This window comes from Apteryx mantelli, chromosome 1, assembly GCF_036417845.1.
Source record: "Apteryx mantelli isolate bAptMan1 chromosome 1, bAptMan1.hap1, whole genome shotgun sequence".
Lineage (NCBI taxonomy): Eukaryota > Metazoa > Chordata > Aves > Apterygiformes > Apterygidae > Apteryx > Apteryx mantelli.
The window spans coordinates 163,922,020-163,940,088 of NC_089978.1; the positions used below are offsets into that span (position 1 = coordinate 163,922,020).

The 18,069-nt window shown below is 46.6% G+C and overlaps 1 protein-coding gene across 1 annotated transcript in view; it reads right to left on the minus strand.

Annotated features, from left to right (window-relative positions):
* The window catches only part of CACNG2 (calcium voltage-gated channel auxiliary subunit gamma 2), a 53,461-nt gene extending 40,648 nt beyond the window's left edge, over nucleotides 1-12,813 (minus strand). The window contains exon 1 of the mRNA XM_013947372.2: nucleotides 12,603-12,813. Coding sequence (XP_013802826.1) covers nucleotides 12,603-12,813 — 211 coding nt within the window. The remainder of the gene's footprint in view (nucleotides 1-12,602) is intronic.
* Nucleotides 12,814-18,069: the final 5,256 nt, after the last annotated feature.

Consider the following 18,069-nt stretch of genomic DNA (forward strand, 5'->3'; position numbering starts at 1 on the left):
AATGGGAAGTCCCTGACACTAAAACTGTATTCCAGGCCCCCAGGAGAATGAAAAAATCATATATTCACAACTGTGAGGCCAGGAAAGAGAAACTCAGAGCAGGAGGTGGCCATGACTGTCTTAAGTTGCTTACATGGATAAATTTCTTGGCCTCACCAACAACAGGTCAGGACAAAAATTTTAAATTCCATGTCCAACTTTTTCTCTCCCCAGCTGTCTTTTGTCAGACTCCTACTGCATGGAGCCATGAACATTGGATCACACTTCCCAAATTGGTGGAGGTCCATGGTTGCTTAATGTGATTGATCCTGCTCTGTCTATGTGTGTCTAAAGCTTTCTTTCTCCCATGGGCTGGAGCAGAAGAGGGAGAAAAGGCCTCCAGGGTGGCAGATGCTGTCACCAGAAAGGGAGAAGAAATCATTCCCATTCCACAGGACAGAGAAGGCGGACAAGGGATTCTGTCTCTCCATCCTTTGGGCTGCTCCAGCTGATATTTCTGCTTCCCTCGGGCCGGAACAATTCAGGTCTCTCCTTCCTCCATGTCCCTGGATTTTGCCTGACTCACTCTCCTCTCTCGTACCACATTTCTCAATTACCTTTAAGGCACTTCCTTCCAGCCCTTGTCCTGCCTTCCCATTGACACCTCCCTATCTCACACCAGGGCTGAGCCCTTGGTTGCACCTTGTGTAGTGGACTCTATCCAGCTGTGCTTTCTGGCTGCCACAGACCATCTCAGCCCCAACCTTTCATCTGTTTCAGTATACGGAGATGCTTCCCTCCACAGGTGTGTTGATCTGCTCCCAGTAACAATGCATCCCCCCAGTTTCTGCAGAAGAGTGTAAAACCTCCCTGGCCCTGGTGCCTCTCTATACTCACAGTTCAGTCTGTCTTCTCTCTGAAAGCTTTCTCCCTCACTAGTCCTGTAAATGTGGGCCAAGCTGTAATGATGCAGCACACAGAACACCTTTCTCCTGTGATCTCAGACAGCCCCTGGAATCAATTCCTGGAAATCCATTTTTAGCCTTATTATGTTTTTCTGCATATACATGGGCAAAGTAATAACTGAAGAGAAGAAGAATGGTACAATAGTTAGGCAGTCACCTGAAATTTAGGGGAATTGTCAGTCCCATGCTTCCTGTGTGCTGTGCTGCTCTTTGCATTGCAGTTCACTCTGCAGGGTAGACATATTAGTTTCTCTGGTCCTCCCTTTCCCAACAGCAAAACAGCTATGCTTCTCTGCTTTCAGCAGATGTTTCCTTCAAGACTACGAGCTGCTCAAGTACTGCTGCAATGGAGGTGTCTCAGCTAGAAGAAACTGTGCAACTTTTGGCTCCGTTTATCTCCAACTCAAAGCCTGTCCACAGTTGCTGTTATGTTACCACAAACCTTTGTGCTTCAAGACATTGTCTCTGGTTTCCTTCCAAGTTTCCCACTGATCCTTTCTGTGAAATTTCTTCTTTGTTGAAAGTAACAAATGGCTCCTACTTTGGAGACACCAAGGGAACAGGAGAGATTTAAACATCTCTGTGACTGACAGACTTAGGGGTATAGCCTGATGTTAAATGCCTCCCAGCCTGGAAGATATAAAAGATCCTGGCTCTGGTTAGTTATTGAGGGAGCAGGCACACATCTCCACTTCTGTTGTTTCACAGATCAGTTTATAATTTCTCTTCATGCTGTGTAGAGTGAACTCTTTGGGCTCCAGGCAGACAGATCACTTGGGCACTAGCTGGGACGGAGGCTCCTACACCAAGCTGTGACAACCCCTCATCCGAAAAGTACACTGTGCAGGGGTGGTCTGAAGAAAATTGGAAGAGATAGGGGCCAGGTGATAGTTATTCCTGGGTGTCTCCTCTTCCCCAGGCTGCATTTCCACAGCGCTTTAGGGCTCTCTCTCTCTCTTTCCTCTGGACACCAGCTCCTCTCACTGCCCCAGAACACTCTGGGTCACCTTCTTTGTCCTCCTGACAATATTCCTGCTCTCTATGGCCAAGCATGAACTCCCAAATGCTGGGAAACTGTCTGTCCTCCAGTTATGCTATTTAATAAAACTTCATAGTTGATTCAGCCTATTCCCTCTACTTTACTTCACCTCTGAAGCACCACTTCCCAGTCTCTGAATATTGATTTTTTTCTCCCCCCTCTCCCCCCGCACATCATGACATTCTCTTCCACTCAAGTCCTTTCAGGAGCTGCTGATCTTGAAGCTCCCCAATTACAACCACTTTTCTTGTGCTGGTGACACCTTAAGAGACAACAGCAGCTGCCTATAAAGGGTCTCTGCCATCTGTTTCCTCTGCCACTTCTCTGAGACAGCTCTAGCTATATACAGAAAAATATTTATCACAGTTCATTCACTCCCTCACTCAAAAATGAGCAAGCAAAAAATGTCTTCTTTCATGATTCTGGCACTGCCCTTCAGAAAGCCGTGACCCTCAGCCTAAGAAAAAGGGCAATGCTTGAATCTAAAAGGAAGCAGCAGAAATTCTTGATAATTGATACCTTGGGATCCCATACTCTGAAAGCAGATCTGAGGGACACTCTGCATTTGGAATTGCTTCCTCCTGGCTGTCTGAAAGGCAAAAGTCAGAGCCAGGCCACTTCCCTGCAACCACCAAGTGGGTGCAATGACCCACCACTGACTGCATCTGAAAGGAAACATGCACACACTCACTTAGTTGTCCATCTATTTTTACCAATTATCCATACAGGCTGAACAGGATGGAGGAGGTTCCTACCCAGGAGGACTGAGGGCTAGAAATGTAAGGGCAAGAGAAGCAGTGTCATCAAGGGTGAGAGTCAGAGGAGAAAATGTCAGACATGAAAGATGAAGTGGAGAAAAATGGTGAAAAGGGAGGAAACAGTGAACTTGGAAGGGGACTAGTGGAAGGAGTGAATAAAAATTGAAACCAAGAAAGAAAAGTATTAGGCAACATATTCAGGAGGAAGTATAGCTGCAGAAACCTGATTTTAGAAATTTATGTTACAGTGGACAGGCCACAGTTAGGTTACAGGAATCAGCAGATGCAATCAGATCAAAAGTGGTTGTGTTGCAGCACTTGACCTATGATACTGAATGAGCATGACCATAAACCTTGGAAATATTCAGTGTTCAAATGTAATCCATCCCATTGCAGCTACGCTACTGATATAAACAAGAGCTGAAGAAAGAGAGAAGTTCTCTGAGTGATAGCAAATTTAAGAATGAAATGTATTTATGAAGCAGTGGGAGGAGAAAAATAAAACAGATACTAAAAAAAATCATATTCAGGAGGAGAATGAAAACTGAGAAATAGAAAGAAAAAAAGCAGAAATGGATAGAAAATCCAGGGGACGGAGGTGGATAGTGTTATTCTTTATTTGACAGAATGTGTACTTTATACAACAGGCTAAATCAGGAATTTAAAGTTGTTTTGCTTCTAGCAAAAACACACATCAGAAAAATTCCTACCCATGGATAGGATGGCACAGCATTCTCAAGTTTCTGTATACCACCTCCATTTTCTGTTTTTTTTCAAGGCTGGCAGGTAGGAGTATATGCTTTGGGGGACAGGAGGTGCAGGATAAAGCTCATACGCTTCTCTGGGGAGTTATAGATTTGATAGGAAGCTAGTATAAAAACTTCAACAGCCTGTGCCACAGAAACAGAAGTGGATTTCACCTGTCCTACAGGGCTTGTTGTGAAAACTCTGATTGTGTAGTTTGGAATTTTATGGGAGATGTTTTTTGTAACACAAAGAGGATAAATGGATCTGAGAGACAGAAAGCTGTCAGTATATAAAAGAGATTGAATGAAAAACAGAAGTGCAGAAAGAAGAAAAAGAGAAAGCAAAATCCGGGGGTGGGGAGGGTTCATGGTCATCTCAGCCATTTTACACTTTTACCAATCCAAGGTGAAGAACACTTAGGAGGATTTTTGCCCTACAGGGAGGGAGACCAGCTTGTTAAAAACTGCAGAATTTCTCTAATGGGGGTGAAGCTGATGAAAATGGGAATAGTTAAAAAAGTGACTGTGGGATTGGGTGACCTGCTAGTACAAGTAGGTGCAGAACCTCACTAACTTCAGAGCTGTTGCACCCACTCACACTGGAAGTAAATTTAGCCCTTAGTGTGTCAGGTCTGGCACTGGTGAAGCAGAGACACACAGTGCCCTTGGGGGCATGGCTGTTTAAAGCATGCATGGTCCTGCCCCTGCCTAATTGCCCCCGTGCCTACATGAACTGTGAAAGCAGCATGGCTCCATCCAAATTAGTGAGGTTACACCAGTGCAAGTGAGGGGAGAATCGGGTCTTCATCTCTTGTGCATAGAAACACTACAGTATTGTATGTCTTCAAATGCCAGTTCAGTAATCATTTCCACAGATATAAGAGAAAAGAGACCACCTCGTTTCTAATTTAGTCATGATAGCATCGGAGACACCCAAAGCCTATTGCTTCCTGGGAAGCAGTACTTCAACAATAATAATTCTTTGCACTTATATAGCACCTTCATTGCTAACTACTTATTTTATACCCTGGCGTATGAAGAAAAAGGACTCCACTTAATTCCATATGCTCCTAATTGCTCTTTATCCCAGATCCTTCCTAGTGAAATATGATAGAAATATCTAAACTCACTGTTAATCTGTCAAATTAGGGCAGTCATTGACACCAGCAGAAACACAGGCCTAGTTTGCCTCTTACGTTGCAACTGCAGAGCATAGCATCTAGAAACAAAAGAAATGCCAGACTAAGTAAATCTGAGCTCCATTTAATCCCTGACAAACATTTCAGGGAAGAGGCAAGAACCACATGGCAGTCAGATAGGGGATAGACTGCCCTTGTGAAATGTTATCCTAGTTTTCATGGAGACTGGTTTAATTGCTGAATTACAAAACACCCCAAATGCTGTTCAGATCCATTATGAGGATGCTTAATTTTCACGAACTCTGTAGTAAATGCCCACTTGCTTACCAAAAGTTGTTAAAACCTTGGCCCCAGGAGCTCCAGCGGCAGTGAGTTCCACAGCCCTGATACACATCGAACAAGAAAGCTTTAACTGGGTCTCCGGTGACTCACATCAGGTCCTCTTGTCTGTGTGTTACAAAATGGGGAAATCAAGAGCTCTTGATCCACCTTCCTTAGCCCATTCATTATTCAGTATAATCCAATGACTTTCTCTCTCATTCATCTCCTTTTCCAGGCAAACATATCTTCATTCAGGCTCTCTTCATACACACATTTCTCACTCCTCATTGTCCCTGTCTCCTTTCTACAAATCCTCTTCTGGCTTTGCAATATCCCCTGTTGGAAGGCCCTCCCACCTGTAAGAGTAGTGCTCTCTATTATCCCGCCTGCTCCTTTTCTCATGCCTAAGGACTTTGTGGTGGTGGGTTTTCTGTACTGCACTGGGCCACTAATAGCACTATCCCTGTTTCTGGGATCCAGCAAGCTGCTATGGTTCATTTAGATCACTGCAATGTATATGATCCTCCTTCTTCCACCAGCCAAGGTTACCCAGAACTCACAATTCACTAAGACCCACTGGGCCTGGAGACCCCTGCCCATTCTTCTCATTCCTGTAAGCATTCCTGAGAATCTCAGCTTTCATTTCTTGATTACAAAGAAAATTATCCCCCTATAAACAGCTTGAAAAGGATGACTGCTGAGACACTTCTTCCTGACAACTGGAGATCCTTCACTGTACTGCACAACAACTGCCCCAGGATTATGGCTAAAGAGACCCTTATTTTCTATTTGGATACAGGCCTGATTCATGTCTGAGAGTTGCCAGGGAGGGTATTTAGAACTGCCATGAGCTCCTTCCAACCCAGTTGCTGACTTCATGCAGATAAGCCTGCTCATCAGCTGAGCTGCCAGTGAGCCCTCTGGCCATGGGAGGTTGGAGGCATCAAAGTGGAGGGATGTTTACTTAACCACAGGCAATGAGCACAGGGGAGCAGAAGGAGCGACCTGCGTCACACCCCCCTCAGAGGTAGCTGGGCTGCCCTGAGGGAAAGAGAATACAGCAAAAGCAACTAGTTTCACACTGTGCCAAGCAGGTGCAGACACTGGACAGAGAAAGGAGGGGTGAGAGCCACAGTGAGGGATTGTGAAGGAGTTGCTTTAGAAAGGAGAGGCAGAACAGCTCCAACGGGATGGGGTCCTTCATCTGGGGGATAAACGACTGAAAGTGAGATGGGGGAAAACCAGAGTGAAATGGTGTCACCGAGAAGAAGAAAGAGGACAGACAGATGAGATGGCAGGAGCAAAGGGGACAGAAGAAAGCAAGGACAAGATAATGTAACAGAGAAGATGGCAAGGGAGATGGGCCTCAGAGAACTTGGAGTGAATCAAGGAGAAATAATGAAGGAGAAGCTGCTCTTGCAAGAAAGCATAGAAGAGACACAAAGATGAAAGAGAAAAATAAAAAGGAAAAACAGGGGAGGGAAACAAGAACAAATTAAAATGGAGAGGGATAGAATGAGTCAAAGATGGAGGCCACGGAAAAAGTTGGGGCCATATGAGCAAGGGAAAAATAATTTTTCGGTGAATTGTACTTAGAGTATGTTCTGTGTATCCCTGATTTGTTCTATGCTCTGTGTTTCCCCTTCTAGGTAGCTGTATCTCTGGGATGGGAGCTGCATAGAGGAGGAAGGGGAGAGAGGTTCCCCCCCCCCCCCCAACCTATTCCTATGGCAGGAGATGCTTTTTCCCTCCCCCGTGAGCCTTCTAAAAGGGGAAAGGTTTCATGCCTGTGAAAGGCAGCAGCACGTCCCCTGACAACTAGTTCAATATGGAAAGGAGAAGCAGCACAGAATGGAGCAGTGAGGGCTCCCCCTGGGATAAAAAAGACATGCTTGATTGGGAATCTGCTCTTAAAACAGGGGCAAGGGGCAGAGTCATCTGAGAACCTGAAATGTTTTCTGTTCCCCCCGACAATCTCCTCACTATTGCTTTTAAAATAAATAAATATGGAGATTCTGATGTCAAACTTCAGCAGTCCTCCTCCCCCAAACTCTTGATTAGATTATAACACACCAAAGTGAAGTGAAAATGGGGCTCAGGGACCTGCACAGGGAAATGGATGGGTTAAAATGGAAACATTAGATAGGAATAGCTCCTGGTCTCCCTTGCAAAGAGACATTTGTTCTATCTCTGTGTAATTTCTTTATACATTACTGCTGCCACAGTGCATCTCCATGTCCCTCCCACTGCATTTCGCTCTCACTCTCTTCAGCAAGGCAATTTCTGGTGCATTTCAGGACAATATTAACCCATTCCACTTTTTCTGTCAGTAAAAAGCTTCATAATTTAAAAGAAATTTAAAAGTCAGTTCTAGCAACTCACTGGTGTAGACCAGCATTTGCTTGTCAAATTTTACAAATTAATTGAATTTGCAGGTCTCATCCCATCAAATACCTAGCTTCTCAGTGACTTATAGTCAGATGTGAATTTAAGTTGAGAGTAGAACCAAACCCACCAAGGTCTAGGATCCCAAGTATCTCCCTCACCATCTATCTCCCTGCTTTTTGAAATTCTTGGTGTTCTTCTTCATCCTAAGGCCTCTCCAGCTCTGCATCCTCCTTTTCCCTGGTAGATGCAATGCCAGCAGCAATCAGCCACGTGCTGGGCCATTGCCTCCTGCTGCAGCTCAGAGCTATGCTATAGGCTGATCCTGATCCTGGACCACAAAGACACAGAGACCCTTGCTTAATCTACTGATATTTTCACTGTGTATTCAGAAGAGCCTCTGAATTAGGACAGCATGGGCAAGGGCCCTGGCAGAATTGTGAATCCTTAGAACTAGGATGTTAGGCAATTCTGCAGAGCAAAACTAGGGAAACTGGCAGAACCGGAGTGTTAAAGAAAGAAAGCTGGGAAAGAAAGGAGGGAAGATAAGGAAAAAACACTTGTAAGATGCATATGAAAGGTAAGAAATGACCCAGAGGCAAACAACAGTGGGAGAAGGCAGTGTAAGGAAGAGAAGCAATGCCAGAATTGTGTGGCAGAAGCTTGCCTGTGCCCTGCCTCACTTGTTGTCAGCTCTTCGTTTTTGCAAACACTGAAACTGCACTTAACTCTCATGCATCGTTCAGATATAACAAGCTGGAAAGGGAACAGACCAGCTCGTTAATTTTCCTTGGGAAGGGTCTCTAGGCAGGAATTATTTTCTGCACCAACATCCATTCAATTACTTGCCTTCACACCAGTCAGATCTACAGGGATGTCTAACCCCATGTGCATCACTCATGCCTGCCTGCCCTGGACTCTGCTCTCCCTCCTTCTTGGTATAAAAACCTCCAAGACCTATCCCTTTCCTAGTAGTAATGACAGCATGACAAAACCAATAACCTACAGATATAAAATACATTTCATTTGCTCATTTCATAAGACCCTGATAAGGCATCATCACTCACTTTTTAAGATCCTGTAGGAGATCTACAGGAGCTAATGAAAAAATTCAACATGGCATCACTCATAATAGTAAGTGTTTTAAAAAAATTGTGTGCCAAAAAGGAATTAGTTTGGAAGATCTTCAGCCATTTCAAAGTTATAAGAGGTGCAGTCTGGATCCATCTGTGACATGAGCTTGTGGATCTCAATTGCTTGGTGTATGTGCATGTTTTGTGCATATGCAGTTAAAGATCTGAGAAAGACAGTTACTCTGTCATCTTTCTTGAAGGGCAAAACTTTCTGAATGGCTCAGGGACATATTTGGACAATCCCAAAGTCTGAAAAAGAATTATCTCAATGAAGATTAAGAACAGAATCAGAAGTGTGAGCTGCAGTAATACGAACAAACACCAAATTTATGCTCTAGCCCCACTATTGAACAGGGCTTCTCTATAGGACACAGGACAGAGGGGAAAGGAAACCTGCTAGAGGAGGGACATCCAAAATGACACCTCTGCTCTGATCAATACAAAGATCTGAAAATACTCACTGAAAGTCCACTGTGGGCAACAGAATGACTGAAGAGAGGGGAACCCTAAAATTGAAAGCCTGGGAACCAAATTCTTCAAGACATAATAACAATTTTCAATGCAGCTTGTCTAGATGTACAGCCTGAGACTGAGTCCCAATGTCCTTTTTTTGCTATTGGATATCTTGGCCAAGATGAGATCTGGGCAGGAGGAAGCTGTACCACTGCAGGGAGCAGAAAAGGCACTGGAAGGATGGAGAGACTGGCAGTATGGCAGCTGGACCATGCAACACTGCTGCTAGATGAGGGAGAGGAACAGTGGATTAGGCTGTGGCCATTAATGGGGATTAACACATAAAATGGCAGGAGCCCTGTAGAGAGGCAGGCATAAGCATCACAGTTACACTGGGCCTGTGTATAGAAAAGACAATTTACCAAAGTATTTTGAACACAAAAAGTCGTCCATCACTGATAGCCTACAGTGTTGACTAGTGTCAGAGTTCCCCCACATACCCAAAGATGAAGGCAACCTCTTCAGAGGCTTCCTACCAGCGACAGAAGACTGTAACCACAACTTCTTTGGTTACTTTCTCATTACGAAACTTCCTGCCCTACCTCTCCTCACCCTATAGGCTTGCCTTGACACCCACTCCAGGCAGCAGAAGCATTTCTGCCCCAGACCCTTTGGCAAGCACCTTTGGCACACCATGGGCAGGGTGTATATGGGAACGGTCAGAGGATTTCGCCCTTTTTGTAGCCTCCTGGGATTGAGCCCTTCCACAAGTCTGTCCACCCTCTCCATGATGGGGAAAAGGAGTCTCTGCTGTGCCTTTCTCCCTCCTGCTCTCCAGCAGGCAGCTTTTGTTAGGGAGAGTGGTGGAACCACGGACACCTTTCTGATTCCTTCTGCCAAGAAGGAAGATAATGCCCTCCCCAGCTGATCAGACATGACGGTAAGAGGCCTGCCATCCGGGGTCTGCTCACAGCTGCCTGATGAGGGTATTTGGCTGTGCTGTTCTGGGAGGGAGGAGGTGCCAGTCGCTGGCCCCTGTGCAGGCTGCTGAACTGTGGGAAGCCAAGTGGAGCCATCTCAGCAGTGCCAGTGCCAGACCTGTGCCATGCCACCCCACGAGGCAAACCTGTGTCCAGGCCCTGCTCAGCATGCAGCTATGGGGCTGTTTTTGCCTTGTGCCATGTTTCTCTTGCTTCCTTGCCCTCATCAAAGTTTTGGTGCAACCTGTGCCCACAACCCGTGGAAGGCCCCAGATCAGAGCTGGGCTCACTCCTGAGTGGTGCATTGCATCCTCCTGCCCTGCTTGACACATCTACCCTGTGTTGCCCAGTGACCAGGGGAACGGGCCAGCCCTAACCCTCACATGGCTGGGGACAAGCAAGAGCATCCTGCCAGGGCCACGCAGCTTGCTCTCAGGCTGCATTTCACATCCCTTGTGCTGGACTGCAGTTTGAGCCCACAGGAGATCATGGACAGGGAGGGCAGAGGGAATGGGCTGGCAGTGCAGCATGGAGAGGGGGGAATGGGACGGGGAACTTAAGAGCTTTTAGTTGGAAGCACCCTGGCACTTTCCCTTGTCATGCAAGTCACTTCTCCACAGTGCCTGTGGGCTCCTGTCACATGTAAAGGAGAAGGAGCCCCGAGCTTCTCTGATCTGACAAACCTCACCCGCCCCTTCCTCCACCCCCTCAGACTGCGTCCTTCTGGATACAGCTCTATGGGCAGATAGACATGATCTGAATTCACTGCTTCTCCTGGCCGGGGTCCTCATACCTCTTGTCTCCACCCCAGCCTCCCTCCGCCCTCTGGCTTGGGGACACAGCTCAGGAAGGGAATTTTTCCCTGAAGCCTCCCTCCCTGCATGGCTTTGCATTTGGGTTTGCCTTTTTTTCTTCTCTCATTAATTTTTAATTAAGGAGATGTCTCTCTCTCTGGTTGTAATGAATAGCTGTGTGAAAGGCTTTTCATTCTTTATTAATATATATCTCTGTATATTTGTCTGCTTGGAGAAAATGTGTGCATGTGTGTGCGTGAGTGTGTTTAAAACATCCCCCATTAATTTACTGGTATTGATTTTCTGGCCTAGAGACAGCATATAGTATTCAGCATAGAGCTCCTCTGCAGGATATGTTAAAAGGCAGCAGTTTGGGTTGACAAAGGGCACTAAATGCAGTATGCGTCAAATAGACCATCGCTCAATGAAGTCACTTAGCTATTCAAAACATGTCCAGCCATCACTCAACCGTTTGCACCAAGAATGGGGGGGGGGGGGGAAATTCGCGCTTCTTCCCAGACACAACCATTTCCAAACAGCAGCTTTAGCTTGGTTTGGTGAGAGACATTAGGACATACATAGTTTATTCCTCCCTCCCCGCAACATTCCATCTCCCAGTGCCAGTCTTAGAAAATCAGTTCTGCGGTACCCACTTCCCATTCTCTCCCATCAGGGAGATCAAGGCACACCCTGCTCTGCTGGACACTGACAGACACATACATTATCTGTGGATGTCCATAAACCCTTGGCAACCCACCCTCCAGCTGGGAGCTGATTCATAAGCAGGGGTTTTACAATGGACTGTAATGTGCACTCTCTTGCTCTCACTCTCTCCTTGCTATGTATATAACATAAACCATGCATTTACATCAGTTGCCCCTCTCCCTCCAGCACAGGCTGAAGACCACTTCCCCAGCCCACATGTACGCCAATAGCAGTACTGAACAACACATATTTAAAAGCGAATCACTGGCCCCTCTCTTCTTTCTCCCCTCCCTTAGGAAGTCTGATTCCAGAAGTTGGCTGCTGTGGTGTCTCTTCTGCCATCAGACATATCACTGAGTTGCTGTTCAGTTTCACCACATCAGACTTAGGCTGATTTTCCATTCAGAGACTCGTTTATTTTTAGCATTTACCATAAACCTTAAAAACAAAGCCCAAACCAAACAACCACCTCCCCCAACAACAATCCAGTGGGGGGAAAATCTTAACCCCCAAACAAACCAATTAGCCACCAAATAGACCCCTCTGCACCCAACTGGTGAGATGTGGTTGCTCACAGACATTACTAAATGCTCTGAACTCTGCTGACTGAGATGACTGAAACCGTTAGATATATCATACAAGGCATTTTAGACATAACAGGGTTGCTTCCCTTTCTCTCTTTTTCCCTCCTGAAGTGAACTGATATTTGTAGCTGGAGTGTGTTGTTGTTACCCTCTCCCCATATTGCCCCTCACTCCTGTCTTGTCTTTGCAAATAAGCCATTTGCAAAGAAAACAATTATTTCACTCTGGTTACAGCTGGAGCACAGTAATAATACAGCATTTGGGCATTTCTTTTCCAGGCAATACAAACAATCTGAAGACAGGCGGACTGCACAGTTGCTTTTTGAAAGGATCTATTGGTGTTTTTGTAATACACAAATTAATCCCCTTGGGGGGGGGAGTGAATTTTGGGGGGTCATGGGGGAGGGTGGGGAAGAGGAAGGGAGAAGGGAACAGAGCAGAAAGTGTTTCACCTATCTTCTTGCCTCTCTGCCCTGAGTAACTGAGCCCACCACTCTTGCTCTGTGGTGGAAGGAATGAAGTGAGAAAATGGTGGAATGTGGAGGGGTTTATTGGGGGTGTGTGGGGGGAACATGGGGTAGTGGGAGATGAAAGGGAGGGGGCATATCCAGAATCAAATACCTTCCAGGCAGCAGGTTCTCCATAATCCAGAATGGGTCATGACTTCCTCATTCTTTTTGCTGGTTTCGTTCTCACTGACAGTTTTAGTCTTGCAAACCCCTCTGGAGTAAAGCCAGTAGTCGGTCCCCACAGCTATGGTCATCAGGCTGAAGGCAGCGAAAGCACCAACGGTGGTTAAAAGCATCTGAACACCTCTGTCAAAGAGCCCCATAATTCTTCATTATACAAATACCCAACCGCCTTCTGATTCTTGGGGTGTGTGTGTTTAATAAAATAAAAGAATAATAATTCCGACTAATAATATAATGTGTATTTTTAGAGAGATAGATATCAAAAAAGGGAGGTAAGAAAGCCCACGGAAAAGAGTGTAAATTAGAAAGATCACACGGGAAGAGGCTTGCCTTTTAAATCGGAAACGTTCTGGTTGAAATATAAAAAAAGGAAAAAGGAAAAAGAAAAAAAAAGAGAGAAAATAACCAAGAAAAAACAAACAAATAAATAGAGAACCCCCCCCAAAACGAGACGCCTTAATCCCTTTTTCTAAAATTCTGGTCTCCAGTTTCCATATGTAATGGCTAATTTGGAGATGGCTTCCACAGTGAACGGGGGAGCAGCAGCAGCATCCTCAACACAATCTCTCATTATCTGGACCTAGACAGTTAGAGACTGTAAGAGCAGAGATGCAACCTTCAGTCTTCTTGCTTAGCTCTGCAGCCTGCGCCATGAAAATCCTTTTCCTTCCCAGTTATCTTCCTTGGGTTTTTATTTTTTTTTCCCGGCAGTGGCGGTCGCTCCAATCTTCCCTCACTTTTTCTTGCTTGCTTCTCCTTTCCTTTCGTTCGCTCCTACCACCAAGCCAGACTGCCCAGTATACTGTAAGCCCTTGATTTCAGCTGAACAGGTGCCGAGGTCTCGCCTCCCATGGCTTTTCTGCACAGCCGCGGTGCTCGCTCCTGGCAGAGGTGGGCGAGGAGAGAGGGGGGCTCCTGGGGGACAGGCGCGGCGCCCCTCCCGGGCGGGGGGCGCAAAACAGCTACCGGCTGAGGCCCCTTCTGCCCCGCGGCGGCCCCCGGCGGCTCCCGGGCCCCCCTACTGCATCAACGCGGCGGCGCGGGGCCGGCGGCGGCGACGGCGGCCCCTGCTGCTGAAGGACAGCTCCCCGGCCGGCGCTGCCGAAGGAGCGCTCCCCGGGCCCTGGTGCTGAAGGACAGCTCCCCGGCCGGCGCTGCCGAAGGAGCGCTCCCCGGGCCCTGGTGCTGAAGGACAGCTCCCCTGCCCGCGCCGCCCGCCCTGCCCGCGCCGCCCGCGCCCCAGCATCCGCGGCCGGCAGCCGCCCTCCTCCGCTCTGCGCGGGCAGGCAGGCAGGCAGGCAGGCAGGGAGGGGCGGAGGGGGCAGCCTTCCCCCTCCCTGCTCCTATCCCGCCGTTGCCAGCCCCGGGAAGGGTTGCTCCCTCAAGCTGCCGGAGCCCAGAGGAAGGCGTAGCTGGGGCTCTCCCTCTTTCTGTCTTTCTCCCCACCCTCCCCACCCCCCAGCTCAGCCTCCTTCACATCCCAGCCTTACGTGCTCAGAGCTGCAAGTGCACCCCGCACATCACATCGCAGTTAGACCTGAACGAAACTTCAGTCAGACGTTTCTCTCCCCAGGAGACGGGTGAAATGTAACGTGGAAGGGTAATTCAAAAATAAGCATTTATTATTGTCGTTATTATTATTTTTAAGTGCTTGATCTTCACTCTTCTCAGGGTCGCTGCAAGTTGCATATGTTTTGGTGTTGCTCATTTTCCATGCCTCTCTCTCCCCCTGACCAGTGCTGTGTGAATCCCTGTGTTCTGACTTTCTCTTTGTAGCTTTCTGTGAAATCCCCAAGCCTGCTCCAAGAAGCAGACATTTTGGGAAGATTCATCATGAAAAGGATGATTTATTACTATTACTGTTATTTTGCTAAGAAAAGGAACCACAGCAAACTGAATCCCTTTCTCCCAACTCTCACTCTCCATAAAGCAATCCACCTTTCACATCTTTGTTTTACACAAAAAGATGCATAAGCAGAATGGATACAAACTGAAATCTACCACTGCCTGTGATGCTTAAGTTTCCCGTGTCAGACATAACCCAATAGTACCAGGAACATGTAGAAAATTGTGCAGTACTGACATCTAAGTATGTCATAATTCTCTCTCCCTTCCTAAGCAGTATCATTACACCAGGTTAATTACATTAGTCACCTCCTAATTCTATACATGTAGCTGCTCATTAATGCAACAACCATAAAGAAAAAAAAATCATCTAGTTCTTGACACTACTGATTTTGTTGCTTTCTGATCAGACTCATAGTTGAGTGAACAAGAGACCAGAAGGGCTGCTTTAGGTCCACTGTTCTGCAGGAGTGGGGGGTAGGAGTCAGGGGAGGGGGGTGCTGGGAAGTTGAGGGCTTCAGCTGGAGGGCTTCAGCCACACTGCAATTTCATAACTCCATTTCTCTGTCCTCCCTTCTCCCTCTCCGGGTGCAGACTGGGCTTGTCCTTCCAGGACAATTTCCCCCAGGTCTGTTGGACATGGCAGACTCTAAAGCAAGCAGCAGGAGGTCCACTGGATACCCTACAGACTACTGAGCATTTCCCCAACTTGGAGAGCTCAGACCAGGCTGCCCTGGCAGGCGAGAACTAGAGAAGGGTGTTCACCAGCAAGCATTGGCTGTTGTCTGGCACCCACCATATGCAGATCCTCCCCAGCATGCAGGAAAGGGTCTGGCAGAAGCAGGAGGAGAGATGGAGGAAGGTGAACAGGGGGCAGTGCAAGCTGAGCCCCAGTGAGGCATTGTTGGGGGTCCCTGCCATCTCCTCGGCCAACAACCACAGTCCCTAGCCTCATCTGGGGGAATCCTGCCCTTGACCTCTTCTACAGGAGCTCTGTGTGTGTGTGTGTGTGTGTGTGTGTGTGTGTGTGTTCTTTCTGGACTCATGGGCTTGCCAAACAGCTGAGTATGGACAGGGCAGGAGGTCCCTTTAGCACTCTGTGTACAGGCTTCTGCAAGGGCAGGAGGAGATCAGTGACAAGTTGTCTCTTTGAACTGGTGTCCTTAGTTCAAAGTATTTTGAAAGGCTGAGAGCTGCAGACAACACCCCCCCCTCCCCGCCCCAAGCTGGTGGTAGATGATGGCTCTACAGGGGTTGCAGTGAGGAGGGGGCTCTGTGTGGCTTGTAGCTGGGGAAGTTAATGAAGATCATCCTAGGACCTCTCTTCCCCCTCTGAGAGGTTTCCCCTGAGAGATGGAAGGGGTCTTGGAGAGGAAAAGAGTAAGGGAGAAATGAGTCACTCTGGTGGCTTGGAGCCATTTTCTTCTTCTGTTGGTGGTTGTACTTTTCCTACCTCACCATAGCTTCCAAATCTTCTCGTTCTTCAAAGAAGGGTAGAAAAACTGGTCCAGGAGCCTGAAAGGCTCTGAAGAGGAAGAAAGCTTTGGCTGAATATTCTGGCACTAAAATCCATCAGGCACCAACACTGCATGCATGGAAGGAAGAGGAACTCTGGAAGTCTGTGGAGCTCATAGCTCCATAGAAGGTGGGCTCTTCAGTTAGTCTGTGCTTTCCAAAAATTCTAGCCCAGAACTTCTAGTAATGCCACACGAGCAGTCTGACTGAAGTGAATGGAGACATGAAAGGCTCAGGCCCTCTGAAAGCTCACCTATCCTTACACAGCAGTCATACAAAGAGGAGAGGGAGAGAAAGGGTGATGCTATGTTTTTTTTTTTACTTAGGGCTCACCTGTGTAGCCTATGTGGTTAAGTGTTTGTATTACTGCAACAACTAGAAGTGCTGCTTCAGCACAGGGTGTGCTGGTCTGTACAAATAGGGGTGGTGTCTGGTTGAGGAGCTTGCTTCTGCTGCTATCTGAGTGTAGTGGGACTGGTAGGGTGAGTAAGCAGACACTACTGAGGCTGTAGATTTGGGCTTGCAGGGCACTCCTACAAGGTGATAAATTACAGATTCAATCTGCAACAAGGCAAATGCTGCAGAAATAGCAGGATTATGTATCTTTATATTAGACTAATCCTGTCAGATTCAGAGGACAAAGCAGCAGTTGGGCCAAAACAAACACCCTCAAACCAGTACAGGACTGTTGCCTTTATTACATATTTCTACTGCTTTGACAAGTCTGATTTCAGGTTAGTCCAGCAACAGAACAGTGGCACATTCTCCCAAGAGAAACTGTCAATGTAAGAAGGCCAGCTCTGCAGTATGGTGAGTTCTTTAATCTCTGGCTAAGTGGAGTGGGACCTACAAGGACTCAGCACTTCTCAGAATCAGGACTAAACATGGCTTCCTGCCTCACACTTCCCAATTTCCAGAAATAATTCTTTTCCTGTTACCCTACTTATATGCTCTTAGACCATTCACAATAATCCCTCTACAATTCTAAATGCCACAGGAGAAGAATGGAACAAAGGCAATGCAAATGCCAGAATGTCCTGTGTGACTGCTTGTACTGTGGCTAGATGCTGTGTTGAGTTTTCATCTTTCCTACAAAGAATCATTAAAAATGATTATACAAAACAAGAATACAGAATAAAAACACTGTGGCAGATTTTTACAACAGTAGCATGTTACTGAATAGCACAACACAAAATGACACCTATAGAAGAGTAAGGAGAGAGAAATTAATAGGCTGGAGGAAATAGAGAGATTTAAATTACATTTTAAATTACATGAAATGAGAAGCTGATGAGACAGGGAGCCGCAGGAAGTCTGCTTCCAATGGCAAACCAAGAGTGCTGCTATTTGTGGAGACAAAGGGCAGTGCTGCAGGAAGGAAAGGGGCATGAGAAAGATGCAAGAAGGGAGATGAAGGGCATGAAGTAAGAAGCAACTCCATAGGATGGTAATGGAACTGAAAAGAGTATTTGAGAGTTGAGTGCTGCAGTGGAGCTTTTTGGCACATAGGAGAAATCAGATAGTGATACTATATGAAAACTGGTATCTAGGAATCTTTGTCCTGGGGAGGCCAGCTAGGGAGGAGCTGCTGTAATGAAATGTAAAAGCAATGGAGTTGATGCAGCTGTATTCGTAGGCAGTGCTGAGGTGTTAATAGTCAGACTCACCAGCATAGGAGATGTTAGGAGAAAGAAATTGGGGTGAGGGTGATGATCGTAGAAATGGAAGCCAATGGGGCAGAGAAGACAGAAGTGAGATATGAGTCCAGAAAGATGATTAATATTTAAGAGATTTCACTGGAGAAGATTGGAAAAAGCCACATATTTTTATGGTGAGACAAGTGGAAGAGATGATCAGAGAAGTCATCTCTAGCATCTAAAGCTGAGGCTCTCGAAGCACTTTAGAAATACTAGTCACATAGCATCTGCATGATGATGGTTTTCTTACACCTGTTTAATGAATTAGCAAACTGGAGGTAATAAGAAATTTTGTGTTTTTGACAGAGAATCACAGGTAGAGATGATTGAGATAGAGAC